General features: G+C 49.0%; 1 protein-coding gene and 1 pseudogene across 1 annotated transcript; both read right to left on the bottom strand.

The window, feature by feature from the left end:
- Positions 1 to 1,760: 1,760 nt before the first annotated feature.
- On the bottom strand, positions 1,761 to 20,751 carry HDHD5 (haloacid dehalogenase like hydrolase domain containing 5). Its single transcript, XM_045554640.1, has 8 exons — positions 20,624 to 20,751; positions 11,572 to 11,775; positions 9,935 to 10,047; positions 8,359 to 8,452; positions 6,734 to 6,767; positions 4,813 to 4,987; positions 2,821 to 3,009; positions 1,761 to 2,640 (listed from the first exon to the last, which is right to left on the bottom strand). The coding sequence occupies exons 1-8, from the start codon at positions 20,744 to 20,746 to the stop codon at positions 2,316 to 2,318; spliced, it is 1,257 nt and encodes a 418-aa protein (XP_045410596.1). The 5' UTR covers positions 20,747 to 20,751; the 3' UTR covers positions 1,761 to 2,315.
- LOC123640888 lies at positions 12,128 to 12,226 on the bottom strand (annotated as a pseudogene).
- Positions 20,752 to 26,332: the final 5,581 nt, after the last annotated feature.

Below are 26,332 nucleotides of genomic sequence, written 5' to 3'. Positions count from 1 at the left end.
TCATCACTAAAAGGAGAAATTCACAGGGCAGGTATCACTGCCAGTGACTGGGCACTGCTATGGCACGCAGAATGGTGCCTCAAAATGGAAGAATGGTCTCTCCCGTTGTGCTCTAATGGATAGCAATGACATAGATAAGAAATGTTTCTCTCCATCCGGGGCTTTATGAGGCTCTAACAACTTATGAACAAATGATGCCTATTTTTAAATGCCTTAGAAAATAATGACTATGCAAACGTAAGCTAGCAAGACTATTACCCCACCCAGCAGCTCAGATGAGGACCAGCCAAGGTGCTTTGGAAGGCCAGGCCTTGGCCGATTTCCTCAGGGCACCTTCAGAAGTAGTCCTGGGCCCCAGGCACTGCAGCCAGCATGCGGGAGCCTACCCAGCATCCACTGCGCTGCCCTTCCTCCCAAACATAACCTGAACTCTGCCGGAGCCACAGTGTGCCCGTCCCTGCCTCCTTGTAGCTAGGGATGACAGTGCTGTCGTCACAGGACTGGAGGCCACGGGAATACTTCTGGGGAAGCTCTTACGGGAGTCAAGCTGCACTTGCTTTGCCTCCACTCTCGCCTCCTCCCTCCTGGGAGCGTGGGTGAGGGGCTCACAAGTCCAGCTGTGTCACCTTGTATCTGAACACAACACGCAAGATGGCGGGGCAAGCCCATGAGTCCTCGAGGATGTCCCCAAGTGCATTCCCCAGCCTGAATGCCTACCTCTGAGCTTCCTACTGTGGAACAGAATCCGAAATGATACAGCACCATACTTAAAACAGTTCATTTACTTCCCACATAATCCTATGAAATAAGTATTGTCAACGCCAGTTTTACAGATGACAGAACGGAAGCTGGGAGAAGTGAAGTCAGCCGCATGAGGCCACAGAGCTAGTGAGAGCGGGGCTAGGACTCCATCTCCAGGCCTGGCCTTCCGGCGGACCCAAATCACGGAGGGACGTGCCAGCTCACGAGAGAGAAGCCCAGCAGGACCCCAGGGCTTGGCCCAGACTGTGAGGAGGGAGGAGCTGCTGCTGCCCGAGACTGGGAAGACTGCAGGTGGCACTGGATCGCTGGCTGTGGAGGACGAGGGCCGGCCTGGCTCTGGATGGTGTTCCCAGATGCTGAAGGGGGCGCTGTCCTCACTCCCGCCCGTGGCCGGCGTCCGGGACACCAGCCTTCTGCTCTCCTGTTTCTCTGGCCTCTTGCTCTCCATCCCTTGCTTCCTTACTTTTAAACACCCACGAGGCATTCAAACAGTGGGGAGAAGTCAGAGCCAAGAGTGCTTTATGAATGAGGAAGGAGTGATCAGCTGGTGTCAAACGCAAACCACCCTGGAGTAAAATGAGGACAATTTCGGGCCCAGGGAACTGCAAATGCCCAGGTTGTGGGCGACACAGACAAATGAAGAAATGGAATTGGACTACTCCTGGAGGAAGGCGCTAAGAAGAAACACATACTTTCTAGAATCACCGTAGGAAAAGCCCCTTCCTTGAGAACAAACCACTAACAAGATCCTTTTTCTTTTCTATCCCAGGCAAGTTGCTAAGGATATGCCAAAGCTGGGCACCACTCGTTCCTAGACAGACTCGGGCTTCACAGCCCAGACTGAGTGTGGGTGTGGGGTGGGAGGAAGAGCAGAGGCAGGACAGGAGACGCTGGCACCTCAGTGAGTGAGTGCCACCCATCTCTCTGCCCCCTGGTCACCCACACCTCTCACCCACTACCCTCTCCCCACCAGACTTTTGATACATTCCAGACAGAGCTTCACAAGAGACAGCATCATGAATATTTATTATGATCATTTTAATTTAAAAAAATAAGCCCCCCAGTCTCTGAGCAATAAACTAAAATACAGTAAAAAGTGGTATCTGCATGTTAGTACACACCCTGCTGACGAGCAGTGGTGGCTCCTTCAAGAAGGGAAAGGCCTCTGCAGAAATCCCCACATTAGCTCTAGTGCCTTCCCTTTCTCACACGTCCCTACTGCAATGAGAAGGAAACTGAGGCACAAGGTAAAGGGACTGGCCTGAGGTTAAAGTGCCGGGAGAGACACACAGGAATCAGGCCCAGAAAATCCTGCTAGTTCCACGTGAAACACTGCCCAGGGGACATTCTGTGGCTACTGCCTAGCAGGGATAAAACCACTGCCTTCTTCCAGGTGACCAGTAATATCACACCCGTGGGACCACAGGGAGAGTGGCAAGGGAGCTAGGCCGGCCCTGACTGGGGCACAGTGGCCAGGACAGAGCCCAGCCAACAGGATTCACCTGCAGCTCCGGCCCCACCTCCCACCTCCCACCTCCAAAACCCACCCCTCACTATGAAGCCCAGCCCTCCTTGCGGAAAACCAGCTGCACAGCCTCATTCACGTCATTCACAACGTGGGATGCCTCCATGAGCCCTGGACTGAAGCTGAAGTCCCGGTGCCCATGAAACGGAGACTCCTTTCCTCCCTGGGCAGGCTCTGGGTCCCTGGGACGGTACACGCCAGTGCATACCAGGATGGAGGCACAGCTCTGGGCTGTGGAGGGCTGCTGTTTCCGTGGGCCCCCGGGCTCCAGCTCCTGGGCCCCATCAAGCCTGGCCTTCTGCAGGTGCTGGTGGAACAGGTTGGCACCGTAGATGTCAGACATGGGGTTATCACTGGCAGGGCAGCCACATAGAAAAGGGAAGAGGAGAAAATCCAAATTCAGTGTTGCAAGGAGCAGAGGACAATTTGGGCGTAGAAGTGTGAATTAGATACAGGGAAACAAGGGGGTGAGCATGGACAGGAAGAAGGAAGGGGGAGCTGTGAAGGGAGGAAGAGGATGGAGCGGAGCTCACCCCACAGCATAGAGCTTCTGGATGGGGACGGGCCAGCCCCGACGCTCCGCCTGCTGCCTGATCAGGCCCTCTGCGTACTGGTAAGTGAGGATGCTGGGCTTGCCCATCAGGCCCTCGTATCTCAGTTCCTTGCCCGTCACTTTCCGGTAAATGGTTTCCAGGCACAGCAGAAAGGTGCCGTGGCCAAACCTGCCAGAGAAGAGAGCTCAGCCGCTCAGTCTTCCTGGTCCCCAGGCTCTTCCAGAGGACACTACTGCCGTTCTCTAAGCAGCACCCATGGAGACCAACCTTTTACCCAGGGCCCTGGTGGTGGGGATCAAAGTTAAGTTACTTCTAGTAACTGACATTTATTGAGCACTGTTCTGGCACTGGAGACAGCATATCACATTTAACTCTCAGAAAAACCTCACGAGATGGATACTGTTACCTTCATTTTACAAATGAGGAAACTAAGGCATAATGAGATTAAATAACTTGCCCAAAGTAGCAGAGCTAGGATTACAACCCAGGCAGTCTGACTCCGGAAACTACACTTAAATTCTGCTTGGTTGCCATTCTCCCTATGTTGGTGACAGTTTTCAGCTTAACATGTTGCCACGAGGTATAAAAAGTACATTCCCTTGCCTCCCTTGCAGCTAGGTATGGCCATGTGACTACACCACAGGTCAATGAAAGCAGAAGTGCTGGGCTAAACTTTTCGTAAGTATCCTTAAAATTGGGGAAGGGGTATTCTCTGCCCTGTCCTACTCTTTCCTGCCACCTGGAATGCTGATGTGATGGCTGGCATTCGGGCAGCTATCTTAGATTTGGCAATAAAGAGCGAAGGACTGCACAGCAGGATGACAGAAGGTGCCAGCATTCCTGACAAGGTAGAGCCTCCACACAAACCCTGGACTTCCTAACCTAGACTTTTATATGAGAAAGAAATAAGATACTTTTGTTTTGTGTTTTCATCCCTTGTTGCTGAACCAAATCTCAACTGATATTGTGCTATATGTTAGTTTGTATTTCAGTGTCATTTATTTGTACAAAGAATTCTATTTTCTATTTTTAAATCATTGAATGAAAAACTAATCTCAAATCTGGTTTACAAACTGAAATTTGCCTCTTGCTATTCAGTTCACAGCTACATAACCAATCCCCCTCACCTACTGTCAGCATATCCTAACTCTAGGAATAAGACTTTAGAGATGATACCAAACCTCAAGCGACAGAAATACCATTTAAAAGTGACCAGAGAGAACACCAAAACCCCTCTCTCTCTAAGGCCCTGAATCACGTGAGTGGAGACAGCGTTGGGCCCTGCCCACCCTCTGCTGGCACTGCCAGTCAGCGGCAGGGCGAGAGGACTTTGGCCTGGCAGACAAGGGCGGCCAAAGAGGGCCCAGCAGCCGTCAGCCGGCCTTCCCATAAGGCACCTCGAGGGCTACCTAAACCTGTACTCAGCCCAGGGCAGGACAGATGACGCCAACACAGCTGAGCAGGGAGTGTGGCTTGCTCAATACCCATGCTGTGCCCTTGAGAAAGTCCCTTATCCACTGGTCTTTCTCTGGTCTGCACAACCATCAGAATCATGCCTGCTGTCCCCTGCCCCTATGTCTTAAAGGTCAAAGGAAACAAAGAAGTCAAAGAACTAATACTGTAGGGTGGAGGAATAGTCTACACTGATACAACTCAAAAACTGTCCATTGTTTGGGTTCAACCAGACAAGAGCATGTTCCGCAGAGATTATACAGGGTTGCAGTCATGTGTTAAAAATCATCTCAATACATTCTCAGTAATCTGTAGTTCCAGTTGAATAACTGATATGTGAAGTAACCCCTGAAACCTTCCTAGAAAACCAAGTTACTATGGCAACTATAGGGCTTATCCAGGTGGGGTTCCGACCACCCAGCGTGTCAGAATGATGAGTGGGAAACTACCTGCAGGACTGCCCAGGCAGCAGCTGGAAGCAGGCCCCCAGGGCCAAGGCCAGGGACTCTGCATCCTCACCTGGGCATCTTGGCTTCAGCCATCCAAAGGAGATCCACGTTGCTGGCCAGGACAGGGAGATGGGGATAGGGGGCTGTTGCCAGGCCAGTCCCAGGCTTCCCATTGCTGAGGAGGACATCCATGATCAGCTGCAGGCTGGTCTCCCAGCGGACTGGCTCCCCAAGGAGGAGCACCCCTTTAAAGAGAGAAGGCACAGGGGGAGGGTTGCAGGGCCCGCAGTCTGCCTTTGGTGGCGGGCGGGCAGAAGGCCCTCAGGCCAGCTGGCGCTCCCCACCCACAAGCTCGCCACCCACAGCGTGCTCCTCTGGGCCAGGGCACGGTTCCCTGACAACCCTGGCGAGCCGCTCACCTGTCCACCCTGGGCAAACAAGGCCCAGGGAAGAGCTTCCTAAGGGCTCCCGCTTTAACTTGAGTCCGCTGGGATTTCACAGAAGAGGTTAAAAAAAGAAAGCAGCAAGTCTCAGGCCTGCTTTACCCTGCTGGCTGAGGCTTTGCCCACTGTATCTTGCCCCACGTGAGTTCAGCAAAGGGGCACCTGTTCCACCAGTCACTTCTCTCAGCCCAGGGACCAGCAGAACCCAAAGGCTGGGAGAGGGGGATGTGGAGTGTTAGAGACCTGAACTCAACCCTGACCCTGCCAGCTTTCCTGCATGATTGTGGGCAAGTTACTTACCTTCTCTAAGCCTTGGTTTCCTCAGTTACATAATAGCAACACCTACTTACAGTGCTGTTGTGAGGATACAAATGAGATACAACAAATAAGCACTTACTTAGCCCAGTGCTGGACACACAGCAAGCACTTAACAAAAGAGAGCCGCTGATATTCGCTACTAGACTGCTGAACTGAAGTGGACCGGTGGTTCTCAGTGGGGCACCACCCCCTAGGAGGTATTTTAGAAACTGGAGGATATTTTAATTATCACAATGACTGACACTCAGTAGGTGAGGGTTGTGAGAGGGGGCCAGGGATGCTAGATCCTCAAGACAGCCCTATACAATCAAAAACTGTCCCACATCCTAACATGTGGATGTCCCACCTGATATTCATGCAGGTAAACAACCTGCTTAGAATTACTCGAGCCAACTCCATTTTATACATAATCACAACGTATTTTGTGTATAGTTTTAATAAGCACTGATTTTTCCAAAAATACAACTGTCATATAAGTCAAGAGAAGACTGTATTTTATTTTTTCAAAACTTTTGTCTCAAACTCTGGGGCTCAAGCAATCCTCCCGCCTCAGCCTCCTGAACAGCTGGAGCTACAGGCGTGTGCCACTGTGCTCAGAACTCCCCTAATTTCTGAGTCATCCATAAAACATAACTATATCACATCTGTAAAAACATTTCTATCAGTTTGCATTTGTATCTGATGTATCATTCATGATGATTCTATGCTTAGTGCAATCATTTTACTTCTTGGTAGTTACTATATATTGAAATTACATTATTATCTTCTTACTAAAAATTTTTCCTTTTATTTCCCCCTATTACAATTAGGGCTTTATACTGAACTAATTAATTTTTAATATATGTGCATATGAAAGTTTTATTACCTATGAATGTCATTTCAGGATAGTAAAGGCGATATTGCAATATCCTTGTTGTACAACGGGAGAATGAGGTTTGAAGAGTTCAGAAACACTGGACTAGAGTATCCCTAGGTTCCTTTCCACCCTAAGAGTCTCTACATTTACAGTTTTTCTAGAATAATAAGGTGAGTGACATGGAGAAATAAAAACTAACAGCAAAGTCCCAGAGGCGGTGAGTGGCAGACCCAGGCCAGAGCCAGGTGCCGACGCCCAGTGCCAGCCTTGCTGCCCACCGGTCTGCAGGCAGACACTCACACCGAGACGGCCCGAGGGCCTGAGCAGGGAGGGAGAAAAGGATCCCACCCCACGCTCGAGGACGGCCGCTTTACCTTCAATGGCCGGGAAGTCATCCCTCGGAAGGGGCTGCCGAGACAGAGAAGAGGCCGTCAGTGCCACAGTCACCTTCCACTCGCGGCCTCCACGTTCCACACACACCAGAGCATCCCCATGGTGGAGCCCAAGCCAAGGGAAAGCTGGAGAGGACTGAGGAGGAAGACTGAGAGAGGAAGGTAGAAAGACAACGGCCAGGTGGGCCACAGACAGGCTAAGGGTGCCACACGCGAAGGGCATCCAGGAGAAGGGGCAGCCGCTGTCTCTCTCCCGTGAGGACGGGACGCGAGACGCAGCCCAGGCAAGAGGCTGTGGAATCAGAGCCAAAGATGAAGGCACCTGCAGAGGCAGCGGCACTGGGTGTCATGGGCCATTTCTCTCACTGTCAGTGCAGGCGGAGTCACCTGACCAGCCTCTGGGGTCCATTCCCTCCCCAGGCACCGCGGTCTTGGCTCTGCCTCTAACCAGCTATGTGACCTGGGGCTGAGTCACTTCCCTGTGTGCGACTCAGTCTCTGAGCTATTCTGAGATCTGGTCCAATTCTCACATTCGGGTTCTCCACAGAATTTGCATGATGCAGGGAGAAAGCTCTCAAGGGAGAGGAAGTGCTGTATTCACTCAGAAAGTCTGGAGGAGGAAGGCCTCAAGCCATGTAAATGAATAAAAGTGAATTGTCTGTTTATGACCACATTTCATCAAATGCTGGTTGTGATCTGAGTTAACGTTCACATGAGGAAGAAGTGGGCCAAGGGGCACCTCAAGGGACTGGCACTCATACTTTGCAGGGGTCCCCAACCCGTGGTGAGTTGTATAATTATTTCATTATATGTTACAATGTAATAATAATAGAAATAAAGTACATCATAAATGTAATGTACTTGAATCATCCTGAAACCATCTCCCTCCCTGGTCTGTGGAAAAACTGTCTTCCATGGAAACAGTCCCTGGTGACAAAAAGGCTGGGGACTGCTGCTAGAGGATCCACGAAAGGCCCTGAACTGCTCACCAGAAGAGATAAGAAGTCAAGGCAATGGCTGGGCCAGGTGCGGTGGCTCATACCTGTCATCCCAGCACTTTGGGAGGCTGAGGAAGAAGGATGGCTTGAGGCCAGGTGTTAAGTCTAGCCAGTGGCTCAAATATAAGCGAAACCCACAAGGCACATGGGCAGACACGCAGAGTTGCCTGTGCTCCTTTTACAAGCAAAGCACTTCTCACAAGGGCAACGCTTTGCACCATGCTTCAGGGCAAAGGAACATCAGTGACTAACTTAACAGAGGGTAGTGACCCTGCTGAGCAGCATTGGAAAAGCCAGCCAGTGAAGTACAAAATCTGAGCTGGAGGGCACGCTGGGGCTATGCAAGGGGGTTCCCAGCTCATCAGAAACAACGCAGACAGGACAGCGCTGGAGCCTCCCTCTGCCCTGCACCATTCTTGTATATCCAGGGAAAAAATCCTTGGCTGGATGTGCCTCTTCAAGGAGGCAAGCCTGCCGCAGTGTGCACAAACTGCAGCTGAGTGGGAGCGGGTGGCAGAGCCAATGCAGGGCACAGCAGGACGGACCACACACTCAGAGCCCTCGGCGCAGCACAGGAGGTGGCATGGCCCAACCCAGGCACCTTATTACCGTGGTCTTTGGCCGCCGCTCCAGATCCACCATGTCGAGCGCAGGGAAGGCCATCCGCAGCTCATCCATAGTCACCACATTCCGGAAGCCCAGTCTGGAGCAAGATCAGGGAAGCAACACGGGGCAGTTCTGGGGGAAGATGCTTTTCTGAATGCATCAGATCATGAATGATGGGAACCAGACCCAGTCCTGATCCACCGAGGCAGGAGGGAACTGAGCAGAGCCCAGCAAGGAAGACACAAGCCTATAGGGGCTGGCAGGCAGGCTGTGCCATCCATCGGCAGTCACTGGGCACATTTGGTGCCAGGCGCTATGCTAGGCACTGCCCAGGGTGCAGAGGCACAGAAGCAGCTCTGTCCCCAGGGAGCTCATGCTTGCTCAGAGGCCATCAGAGCTGGTGCTCTGTGAACAGCGCTGCCACTCGGTGCTGAGTTCAGAAGAGACTCCTCAGGGGCTGGGGAGTAGGACTGGCACTGACATCTTGAAGGATGAACCCAATTCAGCAAGGAAGGGGAGGCCTTGGGGAGGGACAAGCCAGCTCCAGCCTTATCTCCTCTAAGACTTGCCTCTACTTTCCTGTCTTCAATTCCAACTTGCAGTTTTAATTGTACATCGTTTCAGATTACTCTCAAAATGAAATTTCCCCAAAATGATGATTCCATCAGATTACTCCATCAGCAATAAAGCCAGCCCTGACTTTCCATTGTCCTGAGAAGTCAGTCCATACTCCCTGAGTTTATTTCCAAGGCTTCCTACCCCTGGTACCACCTCTCTGTTCTCTCTCATTCCCCACCCACTCCCATTCCAACCTCCCAGTTCCCCTGCCTGGGAAACCTTAATCATCTCCGGGGCACAGCCATAACCCTCCACGAAGCCACAGGCAATGCCTGTCCGAGGGACATTCCCTTCCTCTCAACAGCTGTGACACTTAGAACCTATACTACTCTTAAGAGCCTTCAATCATATGTCACCTTAAATACTCCTTTATTGTTCATGGGCACTATTCTTGCCTCCTAAGTGTGAACTTCGTGATTAACTCACAATCCTAATGCCCTTATCCTGGTCTCCTGCCCCCTTTAGAGCCTGCTGCACACCCAGGAATCACTCAGCACAAAGTACAAGCCACTAGAGAACAGGGGCCAGGTCTTCTGCTTCCTGAGTGTGCACAGCCCAGGAGATCAGTTCCCTGCAGCCGCCTCCTTATGAAACACCAGCTGAGAAGCTGCGCACCCAAGGAAGGGGGCTAGAGCAGTGGTCCTCAAACCTGGTTACAGAACCAGCTAGAGAGGGATTTTTTAAATACAGATTCCTGAGTTTTACCCTAGACCTGGTGAATCAAGACTCTCCGGCACTAAGACCCAGCAATCTGCATCTTAATCTCCTCAGAAGATTGTGATGCAGAAGCATGGGGACTGGCTTTTTGAAATTGCAAGGACTGACCACACTCAGGAGCTGTCCTCTCTGCCCTGCGGGCCCACTACACAGCCCCTGCACTGCCCACACCCCGCATCCTCACTAGGTCCCCACTCAGACAAGGGAGGAAAGGCCCCAGTCCTGCCCCTTAGCAAAAGGATACATCCTGGCATTTTCCACCAGGGGTCCCTGCCCGGACACTAGCATCCGCTTCTCATGGTACTGAGAGAAGAGCTTCATGGGGCTGTGAGAGAGGATAACTTGGTCTGGATCCACCTAGAGGGACACCAAGAGACAGGGGAGAGCGGAGGAAGACATTTACAGTGAGGGAGAATAATGGGAGACAGGTGGCAGGTTCTTTCGCCTAGGAAGGGAAGGGAAGGGAAGGGGGGAAATGCCCAGAAAAAGAGGGGGAAGAAAGCCCTTTCTAGCACGCAGCACTTGTAAAACTTACCCAAGCAAGAGTGAGAAAAACCTGTCTCATTTGGCTCTTGCCACACAAAACAAGAAAACAGAAATGCCATCAGATGTGAGCCCTGCCCCTCTCCAATCCTGTCCGGCTCAATTTACTGATGCCCTTCGGATGTCTGAATCCCCCACCTGGAGACCACAAGGTTTGTGTGCGTGTTCTTTGTTACTGCTGTAGAAATGTCTTTGACTTTTTGTTTTCAGTTCTACTTAAAGACTTAGCTTTTTTCTTTGAGACAGGGTCTCCCTCTGTTGCCTAGACTAGAGTGCAGTGGTGTCGTCATAGCTCACTGCAACCTCCAACTCCTGGGCTTAAGTGATCCTCCTGCCTCAGCCTCCCTAGAAGCTGGTACTACAGGCACATGCCACCATGACCAGCTAATTTTTTTTATTTTTTGTACAGATGGGTCTTGCAGTTGCCCAGGCTGTTCTTGAATTCCGAGCCTCAAGTGGTCTTACCACTTTGGCCTCCCAAAATGCTGGGATTACAGGCATGAGCCACCGCACCTGGCCCAAGACTTACCTTCTTAACGTTATACTAACTCCACCAATGCAGCCTTTACCTGGAATGTTTTGGAACCTTTTCTGGAAACCACAGCAAGGAACCAATTTTATTCCTTTACCCTTTGTATTCGACCTCAAGCAGCAGCATCCAATCAATCAGCCATGTTATGTACTCTCTTGGTTCCAAAGGATTCTTTCCAAAAACTAAATCCACCCTTAACAAACAAGAATGTGTCAATGTCAGGCAGCAGTGAGGAATGGCTAGTGGGTGAAGAGGAACTGCTTCTGGGGGCCGGCACTCATTCAGGTGTATACATCTCATTTACAAAAAATAAGCGCAATTACTTCAGAGTCCCTCCTGGTTCGCAGAATCTTAGACAAATGTGACCCTTGCTTTCCAGGGGCTGACAACCCTGTTGCCCAGAAGAAACGAAATGGATACAAGGAATGCACACTAAAACCACTAAAACTTCCAAATACATGGGCAGGATTTTTGTGCTAAACTGTGTGTGTGTGTGTGTGTGTGTGTGTGTGTGTGTGTGTGTGTGTGTGTGTGTGTAAAGAAGACCCTATTGGTGACGCTCTACTCCTGAGGCTAAGCTTGAACTTATTTTTCCTGCAGGGTTGAAAGATTCCCACTGCCATGACCTAGGACTTAGTGATACTGTATCCCAACCTAGGGGAAGGGACTTGGAGCTGGGGTGGAGGTCCACCTAGGACTTAGTGATACTGTATCCCAACCTAGGGGAAGGGACTTGGAGCTGGGGTGGAGGTCCACTAGGAGCCAGGTCCTTGGGCTCCCACGCCTCTGGCTGGCTGCCTCCTTACCTTGCACCCCAGTAAGTCTGACAGCTCCTGGGCTTTGCCATATTGTAAGATGTTTCCAGCATTCGTGACAAAAACCACGGGCACCCGCAGCTGGCCCTGGGAGTTCACCAGCCTGCGGAATGCTTCCAGAGCGGCCGGGATCACTCTGTGGCCCCGAACCAGCACTCCATCAATATCCAACAGGAACCCAAACGTAGGCAAGCTCTGCACAGAAGGTAAGAGAGAATTACCTCTGCATGAGTCAAGAGGCAGAAGGAGAAAAAGGGGAAAAAAAATAGTCCTTACAGAGAGAGACTCAACCTCATCCTCAGGTCACCCAGGGCCCTCAAAAACCTATGTTGGAAAGAACAAAAAAACAAAAGCAAGGGACTTCTGATACGGCAAATCTATCTATAACAAAGAAGTATTCCTTTGTCATGTTTTATAAAGTATATAACCATTTTGTCAAAATTATTTTTGCATAATTATAAAGCAATTTTTAAATTGGAAAATAGAGAAATCCAAAAAAATTTAATCCCTACCCTTATTATTTTTTTCATTATTTAAACACAAACATAAAAATACGGAACGCTTCATGAATTTGTGTGTCATCCTTGCACAGGGTCATGCTAATCTCCGTATTGAATCCTAACCCCTTAAAACAACCAATTAATGTTTTTCTTTCCTCTTTTTATTCTTATATTTGTCCTATAGCTACAACTATACTTTATGTAATTTTGTATCTTGTTCATTTTGCTTGACATATCATAAACATTTTTACTGGTTACAAGAGTCTTCATAACCATTTTTCAAGATTTTGTTTTAATTAGAACACAAAGTTTAAAAAAAAAACCAGAACATCTCAATCACTACAGATGATGTAAAAATGTTTTAAAAGTTTCTTGTCTCCATCTTCCACCTAGTCCTACTCTATCTCTTATAGTAAAATATTTTCCAGAAACCTTTTACAGAGATACAGTACCCACAATTTTAACCTTTTAATCACACACACGCACACCGGATCATGTTTACTTTCTTTTCCATCTGACTTTAGTCCGGATCTCTTGGCTGTCTTTCCATATCAATATGCATAGCCCTATCTCCTACACATCATTTCTGGCTACATAATATTCTGAGTGAATAATATACTTACATTATATTTCCTCTAATTTGGATATCTAGATTTTGAACCTCTTCATAAATACTGATTTCCCAATATTATGCATATTATAAATATTTCCTTAGGCTAGATTTTTTTTTTCAAGACAGAGTGAGGCTCTGCTGTCCGGACTAGAGTGCCATGGTGTCAGCCTACCTCACAGCAACCTCAAACTCCTGGGCTCAAGCAATCCTCCTGCCTCAGCATCCCACATAGCTGGGACTACAGGTGTGTACTACCACGCCCAGCTAATTTTTTGTATATATTTTAGTTGTTTGGCTAATTTCTTTCTATTTTTAGTAGAGACGGGGTCTTGCTCTTGCTCAGGCTGGTCTCGAACTCCTGAGCTCAAACCATCCACCCATCTCGGCCTCCCAGAGTGCTAGGATTACAGGCGCGAGCCACCACGTCCAGTCTCCTTAGGCTAGATTCTTAAAAGTAGGAGTAATAAGTCAAAGAGTACAAATACTGTAATTATGCAACACCTACTGACAAACTGTTTTCCAAAAATGTGTGCCAACTTACATGGCCACTGGCAATGTACTTTACCCTTACAATACTGATTTTCACATGTATCAGACAGTTAATTATCAAATGTTTTGTTAACTGAAAGGTTAACAAAATGATATCTCAATCTGTACTTCTTGAATTCATAAACTTTAAGTCTTTTTAAAAAATTCATTCCATTTCTTAATTTATAAACTGCCTATTAACATACAAGATGTTTCTCAATGGCCAGGAAAATCCAATCTAACCTGTTTGCTATTCTTCTTCTCTTGGTGCCAGCTAGGAGAAGCCATGCTGACCCCACATTCCTACTCTATGCAGAGGGCTCTCCCCGGAAAGTGCAAAGAGAAATACAAAGGAACTGCGCTCCAGCCCCTCATTGCTTAGCTAGCCTGACAGCAAGTAACCAGTCTAGAAAGCAAACCTACTAAAACTGCGGCATTTTCACAAATGCAAATCAATTCTAAATATTTAAGTTCTGAGTAAACAAACAGAACTAAACAGAGGCAAATTCTTGAAAGAGAATTTTGAACTAGGCAATGAAAGGGTTAAATATTTGCATTCATGTAACAAAACTCTCTTGAGAGCCCAATCAGCATGAGCCTAGACAAGCAGGACAGATGTGGTCCCTGCCTACACACTTCAGAGAGAAGACAATTAAACAGCAGCCCCAAAACAGTCTATACTGAGTGCTGGCTTACAAGATTAGCCTGCACCAGAGGGTCCTAATCCATCGGGGAGGGGAGAATGGGCCATCACAGGTCTCCTCGGCCAATTTAAGGCGTTTGAAATTAGGAAAATAGCATCATCAGACCTGCACTGTAGAAAAATTTTGGCTGCAGAGAGAAGAATGGATTGAGCAGACTGAAGGGAATCAAGTTGAAGGAGACCAGTTGGTACCAACTGCAACCCAGACAGAGAGGATGGTGCTCTGACTAGGGCAGTGGCAACACGAACGGAGAGCTGGGGGCTGATCATACCTAGCAGAACAGCAGGACTGCACTCAGGCGCAGGGGCAGAGGGAGGAGCCACAGGGACTCCCATGCTTTTTTTTTTTTTTTTTTGCCTTGGGGACCTAGGGCGACAGATGCCAGTATCGGTCACTGATCCAAGGGACACAGGTGCAGCAGCAGGTGGGAGGCTAGGGGAGGACAAAGATAAGGCCCACTGTGGACCAGGGGGACAAGTAAGTGGACATATCAGCACTGGACAGAAGGTCCTGGAGATGAGACTCTGGAAGGGCTCTGCTCTCAGAGAACCAGGCAGAACAAAGCCACTCACGGACAGGCCGAGAGGGAGCACCAGTCACATGAGCACGGAAATCCAGAGGGCGTGGGGCCAAGAAAGCCAAGGGATGCTTCTGGGTGAGTAAAACAGGAACTGGGGGGCCGGGCGCGGTGGCTCATGCCTGTACTTCTAGCACTCTGGGAGGCCGAGGCAGCATCACTTGAGCTCGGGAGTTTGAGACCAGCCTGACCAAGAGTAAGACCCTGTCTCTACAAAAAATAGAAAAGATTAGCTGGGCTTGATGGTTAATACCTGTAGTCCCAGCTCCTCAGGAGGCTGAGGCAGGAGGATCACTTGAGCCCAGGAGTTGGAGGTTGCAGTGAGTTATCATGACGCCACTGCACTCTACCTCAAGTCTCAAAACTAAAACAAAAACAAAAAAAACAGGAACTGGAGTGCCTGTAATGATCCCATCTCCCAGACACTGAACAAGCAGGACCCCTGGGGGAGGTGGTCTTCCAGCTCCCTGATGCTAGCCTGTGCACAGAGCATCCCAGCTTGGCCAATGGCAGCCACAGCACCAAGTTGGAGGTGGGCAGGGACACTGGAAAATAGGAGGAAGCAACTTGAACCAACAAGCTATCACATCTGAACACCAGAAAACAGCCCCCAGGGAGAAACCCTCCAAGCCCCACATGCCATGCAGGAAGTCCCTCAACAGTACCTCTAGCGCTTGGCTCCAAAGGCTGATGCTGTTGCACCCTAGACCGGCACACTGTACTGGACACTTAGATATATAACAAAGACATTTTTTTTAATTCTTTGTACCAGCACTTTGAGGAAGTGTAGGTCCAAAAGGCATGACCTAGCAAAATGTGCCTGGGTTAGACATGGTGCTCAATATAAATACACACTAAATAATCTGACTGGATAAATAAGAAACCAACTTCACAGTAAACAACTAGTCAAGGGTCACCCAGTTCACAAGTGCTAGATTCAGGGATTCAGCCTCAAATTGAGCTTGTCACAAAGTCGGGGCTCCCTCACTCGGCAGCACCTCAGAGCAAGCAGGGTGCCCAGGAGGGTCCAGGTGCTCTATCTGGAACATACAGCTTCCCTCACCTCCTGCCAGCCTCTATCTATGAGCCCCGGTTCTTCTCTGTCCTCAGTGCCTTCATGTACCCAATGGCCCTCAAAGATCCCTGGAGCCTCTCTCTATTCCTCAACAAGCCCCACTAGAATGGGGGTCCTAACCTGGGCCCAGGGATAGATTTTGGGGTTACCATAAAGCCCCTTAAAACTCTATGTGCATTTTTCCTGGAGAAAGGAACCACAGTTTTCAGATTTCATCTTACTCTTCTCAAAGAGACTCACTACCTGGGTCTTAAGGGAAGAGGGGATGTGATTTGCCCTTATATGCCCCACCTGGAACAGTGCTTGGACCCTCACAGGTGCTCATCAAAGGTTGACCCAAATGCTGAATGACCCAAAGGACGAACAGTTGGGGAGAAATAAGGCAGACCTTTCCCTTTGGGCACTTCTCGACCACCCTACCCCTTCCCGAGGGAAGAGAGTTGGTGGCTCTTAGAAAAAGTCAATCCCTGGAGGTAAGGAATGGGTCATTCTAGTACTTCTTTTGTACTGTTATGGATACAAAGCATACTGTTCTCAAAGTTTAAACTTAAAATTCATTTGCTTATAATTTGGAGACAATCAGGAAAATTTTAATAAGGCCTGCATTTTAAGTGATATTAAGGAATTACCGGTAGGTATGATAATGGCATTGTGGTTATGTTCAGAATGTCCTTGTTTTCTTAGAGGTACGCACAGAAGAATTTAGGGTTGAGATGACAAGAAATTAAGGATTTACTTTAAAATCTTACAGCCATCTAGGCCGGGTGTGATGGCTCATGCACTCCTGGAGGCTGAGGTGGGAGGATCACTTGAGGTCAGGAGTTCGAGACCAGCCTAAACAAGAGAGAGAGAGACCCCCCCCCATCTCTACTATATAAAAAAATAAAATAAGTAAAATAAAATCTTACAGCTAAAAAGAAGAGGCAGATAAGCAAGTATGGCAAAATGTTAGTAACTGCTGAATCTGGGAGATGGGCATATGGGGTTCATATTATCCTGTTTTTGAATTTTTGAAAACTTTCAGTTAAAAAAATAAAAAGCTCATTTGTGTTACAGCTGCAAAAGTTAATCATGCACAGTTTTATTGGTCATATCCTAAATACAAGATATACTTTCTTAAAAATAAAAAGCCATAGCCTCTGCTACTTAGAACAGGAAGATTTTCAGGAATATTTAGCAATTTCCTTAAGGTTCCCTCATCCACCACTACACCTCCCTCCCCAACCCCCAGGATGGACACAGAGAAAGAGGCATCCCAGAACATACAAAGTGAAGGTGCACATCAGTTGTCACAAATGTCCCACACTGATGCAGGATATTAACACAGTCATGCACCACATAATAATGTTTGGGTCAACAATGGATCACATATACAATGGTGATTCTGTAAGATAATAATGGAACAAGAACACATAGCTGAAGCAGCAGCAAGAGAAAAGGGAACTGCAGGAGAAGGAAAAGAAGACAAACCAAGAAAATTCACAGTGAAGCATTTAGCAGAAGCTTTTGCAGACCTCAAGAAGTTCCTCAAAAAGTTTGAAACAAGAACCCCAACACTGAAAGGCTTTCATTAATAGAGAGGAATGTTCATGGTGCATTACCTGCTTACAAGTAAATTTAGGACCAAAAAAAAAAAAAAAACCCAGAAGCAAACCACAATGGACATATTTCTGAAAAGAGTGATGCCTCCTCAAAAGCCTTAGGCAGGTCTTTCAGGGGGTCTTCCAGAAGAAGGCATTTGTCGTATGAGATGGCAGCTCCATGCATGTCATTACTCCTGAAGACCTCCCAGTGGGACAATATGTGGGGATGGAAGACAGTGACCCTGACCCTGTGTAGGCCTAGACTAATGTGTGCGGTTTATGTCTTAGTTTTTAACAAAACAGTTTAAAAAATAAAATTAATTCTTATTCTTAAAAAAAGCCTGTGGAATAAGGAAAATATCATGCCTCTCTCTTTGCCTTGCCATGCTGAGACAACGGGTCTGGTCATCATCTGTGGCTATGTACCATGCTCTGTAAACCTGTATCTTGCTCTTGCCCTATAATCCTGTCTTTCTCTCCTCAATGAATCTCATTTTCATGCTTGGCTAAAACAAAAAAATAAAATAAAATACGGAAAATATTTTGGTATTTTGTTGGGCATGGTGGCTCACAGCTGTAATCCTAGAATTTTCAGAGGCCTAGTTAGGAGGATTGCTTGAGGCCAGGAGTTCAAGACCAGCCTGCGCGAGGCTCCATCTCTACCAAAAAAAAAAAAATACAAATTATTAGCTGGGCGTGGTGGCACACGCCTGTAGTGCCAGCTACTCCGGAGTCTGAAGCAGGAGGATTGCTTGAGCCGAGGAGTTGGAGGTTGCAGTGAGCTATGATGATGCCACTGTACTCTAGCCCTGGATGATAGAGCAAGAACCTATCTCAAAAATAAGAAAATATTTTTATACAGCTGTACACTGTTTTAAGATAGGTGTCATTACAAGAGTCAAAAAGTTAAAAAATTAAAGTTTATAAAGTAAAAGTTACAGTAAGCTAATGTTAATTATTGGAGAAAAATATTTTTTATAAATTTAGTGTAGCCTAAATGTCCACTGTTTATAAAGTCTACAGAACGGCACAGTAATGTTCTAGGCCTTCACACTCACTCACCACTCACTGACTCACCCAGAGCAACTTCCAGGCCTGCGAGCTCCATTTATGGGAAGTGCCCTATGCAGTACCCTAAACACATACCATGTTTTATCTTTCATACCATATTTTTCTGTATCTTTTGTTTAGATATGCTTCTTAGATACACAAATGCTTACCACTGATTCCAATTCCCTGCGGTACTCAGTACAGTAACATGTTGCGCGGGTCTGTAGCCCATGAGCAGCAGGCTACACCGTACAGTCTGTGGGAGAATACTCTGTGATGTCTGCACGACAGCGTGTTCCTCAGAACGTATTCCCATCATAAGGGAAACAACTGTAATAAGGAAACTGTGGGAGTGGGGGTTGTGTATGGGAACTCTGTACTTTCTGCTTAATCTTTCTGTAAACCTAAAACTTCTCTAAAAAGTCTATTAATTTAAGTGAAGGTGCCTAGACAAAAAGATTTTTTCCCTTTCTTTTTATCCTCATCTGTATCTCTATTTTAACTTTTCTTCTGCATCACTTTTTTTTTTCCAACTAGTCCTGAATATTAGGCCAGATCCTTTAGTTCTGCAGTTCCCAAGCCTTCAGTCCCAGACCGGTAGGGGGCCGCGCCATTAGGGACCTGGCTGCAGAGCTCCCCGGCGCTCCCGACTCCTCACCTCCCTCACCCCGACTCCTGTCCATGGAAAAACTGTCTTCCATGAAACTGGTCCCAGGTGCCAAAATGGTGGGGGACCACTGCTCTAAAGTTCATTTTTGTGGCAGTGATAAAATATGTGGAATTTAAACATGAGTTTGAAATAAAGGGACCACTAAAGATATTCCTTTGTGTTTTTGCTTCTTAACTAGAATTGGTTTGGTATGTTTTCCAGACAGTAACGATCATTACAACTACCATCAACTTCACTATCTACTACAACTACTTCCACATTTGAGAGAACTTGCTACATGCCAGTCACTATGCAAAGTACTCCACATACATCATCTTATTTATTCTGACAAAAACACTGCACGTGTGCATATACCCATTGAGATGGGGAAACTGAAGCTCAGAAAGCTGAGTAATTTGCCTTAAGTCAAACAGCTCATGAACAGTGCAGGCAGATTCAATTCTAAAGCTAGGACTCTTTTTCTTTCTTTCATTTTTTTTTTTTTTTTTTTGAGATGGAGTTTCGCTCTGTCACCCTGGGTAGAGTGCCATGGCATCATCATAGCTCACTGCAACCTCCAACTCCTGAGCTCAAGTGATCCTCCCGTCTCAGCCTCCCAGAGTGCTAGGATTATAGGCATGAGCCACTGCGCCCCGCCAGAGGTAGTACTCTTAATCTCTATACTATGCTACATCCCTTTCTTCCCTTTTCTACCTGAGAAGTCACTTGGAGGTATCTCAGGACCTGTAAAGACACAAGAACCAATAAAATAGTTATACACTGCTTGAGGCCAGGAGTTGGAGACTAGTCTGAGCAACACTGAGACCCAGTCTCTACCAAAAATAGAAAAAATTAGCTGGGCGTGGTGGTGTGCACCTGTTGTCACAGCTACTACAAAGGCTGAGGCAGGAGGATTGCTGGAGCCCAGGAGTTTGAGGTTGCATTGAGCTGTGATGAGTCCACTGCACTCTAGCCTGGGCGACAGAGCAAGACTGTAGAAAGAAAGAAAAAGGAAAGGAAGGATGGAAGGAAGGAAGGGAGGGAAAGAAAGAAAGAAGGAAAGAGAGAAAGATTAAGAAAGAAAAGAAAGAAAAAGCAACTGGACTCCAAGCTTCGGCTTCCTTACTAACACCAAGATCAGACCTTCCTCCAAAGTTCTGAGAGATTTATATATCGCTAAAATCCCTTGCACAAATTAAGGACCTTACTCCAGTTCTCTTCCTCTTGCCCCACAGATCCGCCCCTACACTCAAGCAAGGCCACAGCGAATGGGACCAAAGCAAGACACCCACACCAAACCCAAATTCACTTCTGGAGTGTCCGTCTACAGGCGCGAGACCTCAAATCTCTTTCATATGTAGTTGAAAATCATAACCAAAATGCTATCACTGTGAAAATCAAAAAGGAAGAGCAGTAAAAATATAAGAGGAACAAGGAAACTGCTGAGAAACTTTGGGGTTGGAAAGCAACAAGGGACCGAGAAACCATCCTGATTAGCGTTTTCTGGGCTTGTTCTGGTCGCTCTCCAGCGGAGTAACTTTTCTTCCAGGCCCACGGCGCTGCAAATCGCACGCCGTCGGGGGGAGGCCGGGACACCGGGCCTCCGGGCGAGAACGCAGCGCACTTGAGGTCAGATGCCTGGTCAAGGCCGCTTCCCGGGGCGGGGGATGCCACGGCGTCCCGGCCGGCCGCCCTCCCTCTCCGCGGCTCCTGGCCCCGCTGCCAGGCCTGAGCACCGCTCTGCCAGAGCCCGGGCGTTCTCACCTGAGCGGGGCCCACAGCGTAGCCCCTCTGCGGGCAAAGCCCCCGGAGCCCCGCAGCCGCGCACGCAGCCCTCCAACAGAGCCCTGGCGCCGGCCGCACCGCCACTCTGCCGAGCGCCGCCATCCGGCCGCCCGCCGCGCGCACGCGCAGACTGCGCCTGCCGGCCCGTGCCCCGCCCCCCCTGCCGCGCAGCCAATCAGCGGCCCGGCGCGCGGCATCTCGGGAGTCGTAGTCCCGCGTCGCGGCGCTGGCTGTGGGGACGCGCGGTCTCAGAGCCGCGGCACGCGGAGCCGGGAGGACGCCCCGGGCGCTGGCCCGAGCGGCTCTGTTGCAGCCAAGAGGCGCAAGGCCCTGCCGCTTCGCAGGCGCACATTGAGGTGAGCAGGCCGCTGTGCACGGTTGGCATGGCCCAGGTGCACCACCCTACTGTCTCTGCGTACCTGCTTGTTCCGGTAACGTGCGTGTCATGTGGAAGTCCCAGCTCGCTCAGCCTCGGTGACTTTGGGGGACGGGGCTAGGTGGCGGGAACTTAACCTTGATTTCAAGGAGAGGTTGGGGGAGCGGACCTTTCTTTTCATGTTCAAGTCTACTGAGCCGCAGTCAATCAAGGAATGTGCGTCGGGCGCCAATTATTAATTATTTTATTCTTTCAGTAAACAGCCGCTGAACCTCCTTCCTGCGGGCTCTGTGCTAACGGCTGGAGAGACTATACACGTGAATAATCCCCCCAAACTCACACTCTGAAGGGAGGTTGAGGCAAGACTGTAATACAAGGCAGAAAATAACTCCCGAGAGAGGGTCAGATAACTAATTTGCCAAACACCTGTTGAACCCAGCTAGTGCTGGGCACGGTGCCAGCTCCCGGGGTAGATACAGAGATGAATGAGGAAAGAATGGGCTTTGGTAGTCGAGAGTCAAGGGGATGGAGAGTACTTCCTTGGAGCCTCTGAGCAGAACTGAGGCTGGCAGTCCCTGGTCATGAAGGGGAGATTCCGCTGCAGGAAGAAGAAGTCTCATTTCCCACCACTTGCAATGTGTAGGATGCCCCTTCCTCTAGGAGGCGGATCCCCCGTTCCTGGCAGACACCTTGACCAAAACCTCATGAACGACCCTCACACAGAACCACCAGCTAAGTCACTCCTGAGTTCCTAACCCTCAGAAATTGAGATAATGAATGTTTGTTGTTTTAAGCCATTAAATTCTGGGGTAATTTGTTACACAGCAAACGATAACTAATACATGAGGTGATCAGGACTGTGTCATCCTCAATGCTGTTTCATCCTCAGGGTTCTGAGCCTGTGTCAGTTGTGTTCCCCACCTGGGTGTGCCTTGCTTTTAGTCTTCCTCAGCTGTGAACTGAATGCCATAAAAGAGCAGCCTTCCCTGGCAGGAACCAGAAACAAGCTGGGTTTTTGTTGTTTTCAGGAAAGATGACAGAAGGTACATTCTGTGAGGTTCCAACCTGATTATTGTATCAAATACTCTGTGTATGTGCAGATACTGATACATCTTCATTAGATTATCTGGATTCTTAAGCCAAAAAGGGTAAAAATTGTCCTCTGAGAAGAAATCTAATGGCTAAGCCTTGCTCTTTTAAAGAGTTCACACCTCCAGGAACAAGGGGACTCAGGTCTACCCAGTACTGTTCCAAGTGCCCTCCCCCCCTGCCATCTGAGCTAAGCATGTACTCTGCCACCCTTGGGCAGTGCTGAATAAACACTAATAAACTCGGGCTCTGTGGTTTACATTGTAGGCAGACCCCACCCTTCTGTTACTTAACATGTCTTTATTTTGTTTCCCAGTTATGTTATTCCACAATCAGGTTAAGATGTTCTTTTATATTCAGGTTCAGAATATTTCCTCTGTTCATGTTCACTGAATTTGGAAGCTTCCCAAGCCATTACACCAACAAATCTGACTTTATCTATATTGTTTTGTACCCTCTGTCCTTGTACAAGGGGGCTGTGCGTGTTAGTTAGGAGGGTCTACCTGGTCTTCAATCACATTACTAATGGGGTTTGTTCATGTTGATTTTTTAAATTAGTTTTTGTCCCGGAGGGGGCTTCAGTGCTTGGAGTACATTCTATTTGGAATTTTCAGCCTCGTATGTGCTGAATTTCCCCACCTTCCTATCTTGGGTCAGAGGTCAAGGATTCCCTAACTTTAGCATGCATCAGCATCACCTGAAGGGCTGGTAAAACCATAGCATGGTGGGACCCATTCTCAGAGTTTGGATTTATGTACCCAGTCGGTTCCCAGGTGATGCTGATGCTGCTGGCCCACGTGGGGAAGCTGCTCCAGGAGCCAGAGGATGTCTGAGCAGATGCTGGACCAGTGACATTCTGGAGACTGAGCTTCCCCACCCTGGAATAGCTGCTGCCTCAGCTCTCTCCACTCCAGTCCCCCAACCACACCTATGTGACCAGTTCCGTTCCACTGAAGTCGTGATACTGACACCGTGGCCCCTCCTTATCTCAGGTGTTCCATATTTTACTCCTGGCCTTGCTTTCAATTTTCTTCAGTTGCGGACTGAACTCCATGAAACAGCAGGCCTCCCTGGAATCAGAGATGAGCTGGTTCTTTTCAGGAAATGATAACAGAACAGAAGGTGCATCCTGGGAAGTTCCAACCTGATTGTCCCTCACATGTGTAGAGCTCAATCTCCCAGACTCTAACCTACTTGAGGGCAGGGTCTCCCTGATTCACCTCTGTCTCCCTCTCAGGTCCTGGTGCCTTGCACATGAGTTGGCAAAGGAATGTATATCCATTCTTCTGCTTTCCCAATAAACTTGCTTACACATGTGTGCACGTAGCCATGTGTGTAAACCTGCTAACGCCCATGCATAGTATTAGTTAGGATTGGGTTTGGCTGCAAGTAACAGAAACCTCCAAAGAGCAATGGCTTAAATAAGAAAGAAATTTGTTTCTCTCACATAAAGCTGGGGGAGAACAATGCAGGCATGGTAATATAGCTGCACAAACTTATTAGGAGCCCAGGCTCCTGTTGTGCTCCTTTACCATCTTCACTGCACAGCTTCCACTTCATGGTCCAAGACAGCTGCTCAAGCTCTGGCATGTTCACATTCCATCCAGCAGGAAAGAAGAGACGAAGAGGGTACACCATCTCCCTACAGGTGCAATTCTGAGAAGTCACATACACCACTTCTGATTACATCTCATTGGCCAAAACTTAATCACACGGCCATGCCTAGCAGCGAGGAAGGCTGGAAAATGTAGCCTTGTGCCTAGCTAAAAGCCAGGGTTAATTCCAGGCAAGGAAATAAAGGATATTGGAGGGAAATTGACACCCACAGGAGATAGACAAAAGGGGGAAAGTAGTTCCTGGTAGAGGAGTAGCCGGGTGCTCTGGCTGGGAGAGAGAGTGGAGAATGGGCAGCAGGAAACAGGAAGTGGGTGGGGTGGGCCCCACCTGACTGGGGGGCAGTAAGGGAATCCAGGAGGTTTATCTATGTACTTTCTCTCTCTGTCTCTCTCTCTCACACACAACCCACTTTCCCCTGAGGCCCCACTCAGTCATGCTGAGGAAGAATCTGAGAAGAGGGTGGAGATCTTCTCTGTAGGGGAGGAATACTTATTCCCTCCTCCTGTTTCCCTGAAAAAAGAACTTCTATTAATAATGCTCCTGGCCTGTCTCTACCTGGGGAAGAGGAAATGTGACTTAGGGAGCATGTGTGGCTTGGTCCTCTCTCCTCTTTGGGAGCCAGCCCATCCACGGGATGTGGGTGCTCTGCCTGTCCCTGAGTTACGAGGGGGCTGGGTGCACACTGTGCCAGCGATGGCGGATCCGTGTGATTCAAGGGGGCGTTAGCAAGCCCGTTTTGTCTCCCAAATAAGCCACATTCTCTGACAGGGTCTTAGCAGTAATAAAGCTGACATTTTTATTCCCATCCGTCTTGTGTCTATTTTTCAATGGATTTAGACTTAAGCAGAAAAGTGCTTTATTTATTGACTTACTCTTAAAACCCCAACAGCCTCCTTTCCTGCTGGCCCGAGACTAGAGACCCTGATCATGCCTTCCCATACCCTGCTGACTGGGGGAATAATCGACCACCTCTGTTATGAGAGTTCAGGTGCCCAGGCGACCTCTGGGGCCTCTCCTACCAGAGCCCCCAAGCTCTCTCTGGAGGTAGGGAACCACAGGAGAGCAGGAACACAGAAAGGTGAAATCATTCACTCTGTGGTATAAATGATTGACACTTGCTCCTATCCTGAAAGCAAATTCTGCAGGTGGGAAGGAGGGAGAGAGCAGAGGTGCTAGGAAAATGACTGGGCCAGGCGAAGGGCACAGATGGGGGCCTGAGGGCTCCGGTGACAAGCTAAAGCACCTCACCAATTTTCTAGACAAATTTCCTTCTTGGTGTTCTCAAACCCACCTGTCTTCCCTGCTCAGAAAAAGTGAGGCTGGGGGGTGTGGCCATGTTGATTCAGGGCCCAGGGTTGAGGGTCACAGGGTCTTGAGTCCTAACCTGCCCCAGGGCCCTCAGTATGGCTGTGCCCAGGGCATGGGAGAAAGAGTGAAGAGGTGCTTCCAGGGGCTTCCAGAGATTCCCTGGGTGCTGGGGCTGCAGTGGGCTAGGGGTGAGAGGCCAGCTGGCCCAAGGCCAGGAGATGCTGGCAGGGGACAGAGGTCAGAGGGCCTTGCTGGGCCTCAGCAGAGGGGAGGGAAGGCAGGAAAAGGAAGAGGCAAGAGAAGGCTGATGAAGGAAATTTTAAAAGCCCAACAGAGATGAAGAAGAGGGAGGAGGAAGGGAACACCAGAGGCAGAGTTTTAAGCATTTTGGAAGTGTGCCATGTCCAAGTTCCTAGCCTCCCTGCTCAAGTCCATTGCCATTCCCCTGGACTCTGCCACCTGCCCCTCCTGGCCACTGTCAACTCCCCAGCTCATGCCAGGCTGCATTGCACTTCCCAGGCAGGGCAGTGCCAGCATCCTCCACCCAGGGCCTCTCCCCGACAGCCTAGGGGAACGTGGAGGCACCAATCCCCTCAGCTCGGCCCTCACACTCCCCTGCCACCAGCCCTAGGAGGGGGCAGCTGGTGCCAGGGAGCTGCTGAGTGGAGCCAGCTGGGCCTCTCCTGCAAGCTCCCTCCGGAGAGGACCAGCACACAGGCGAGGGGCTCAGCTCCTGCCACCCCCAGGCCCCACAGGAGGGGAGGGCACTCGGGGAGTCTGATTGCCCTTGGAGCCCCACTCATGTGGGGCCTGAGCAGATGGTGGAGCTGCCTGATCCCATCAGTGCCCCTCCTTGCACCCGGACTCAGAGTGACCCCACTGGCTGCTGCCCCAAGGCTCCAGCCACGGACCGTCACAGCCTTAGACCAACTGGCTGTTCTTCATTGGTGTGATGGTTAATTTTCAGTGTCAACTTGACTGGATTAAGGAATACCTAGATAGCTGGCAAAGCATTACTTCTGGGTGTGTCTGTGAGGATGTTTCCAGAAGAGACTGAGGTATGAGTTGGTGGACTGAGTGGGGAAGATCCACCATCGATACACCGTTCAATTAGCTGGGGGTGCAAATAGAACAAAAAGGCAGAGGAAAGGCAAATTTGCTCTTTCACTCCTGGAGTTGGGACACCCTTCTTCTCCTGCTGTTGGACCTCAGAACTCCAGTTTCTCTGGGTTTTAGACTCCGGGACTTGCACCAGCAGGCCCCCAGATTCTCAGACCTTCAACCTTAGCCTGAGAGTT

The sequence above is a fragment of the Lemur catta genome, chromosome 6 (genome assembly GCF_020740605.2).
Source record: "Lemur catta isolate mLemCat1 chromosome 6, mLemCat1.pri, whole genome shotgun sequence".
NCBI lineage: Eukaryota > Metazoa > Chordata > Mammalia > Primates > Lemuridae > Lemur > Lemur catta.
Note: the sequence above shows the minus strand (reverse complement) of the source record. Positions and strands in the feature narration are given on the sequence as shown.

Bases quoted from the DNA above. Each gene is read 5' to 3' on its own strand.
- HDHD5 (XM_045554640.1), bottom strand. From the start codon at position 20,746: ATGGCGGCGCTCGGCAGAGTGGCGGTGCGGCCGGCGCCAGGGCTCTGT. The intron at 8,453-9,934 runs GTATCCTTTTGC...ATCTTGCTCCAG, and splicing joins CTGGTGGAAAATGCCAGGAT to ACTGGGCTTCCGGAATGTGG. The intron at 3,010-4,812 runs GTGAGGATGCAG...CTTCTCTGGCAG, and splicing joins GCTGAAGCCAAGATGCCCAG to GTTTGGCCACGGCACCTTTC.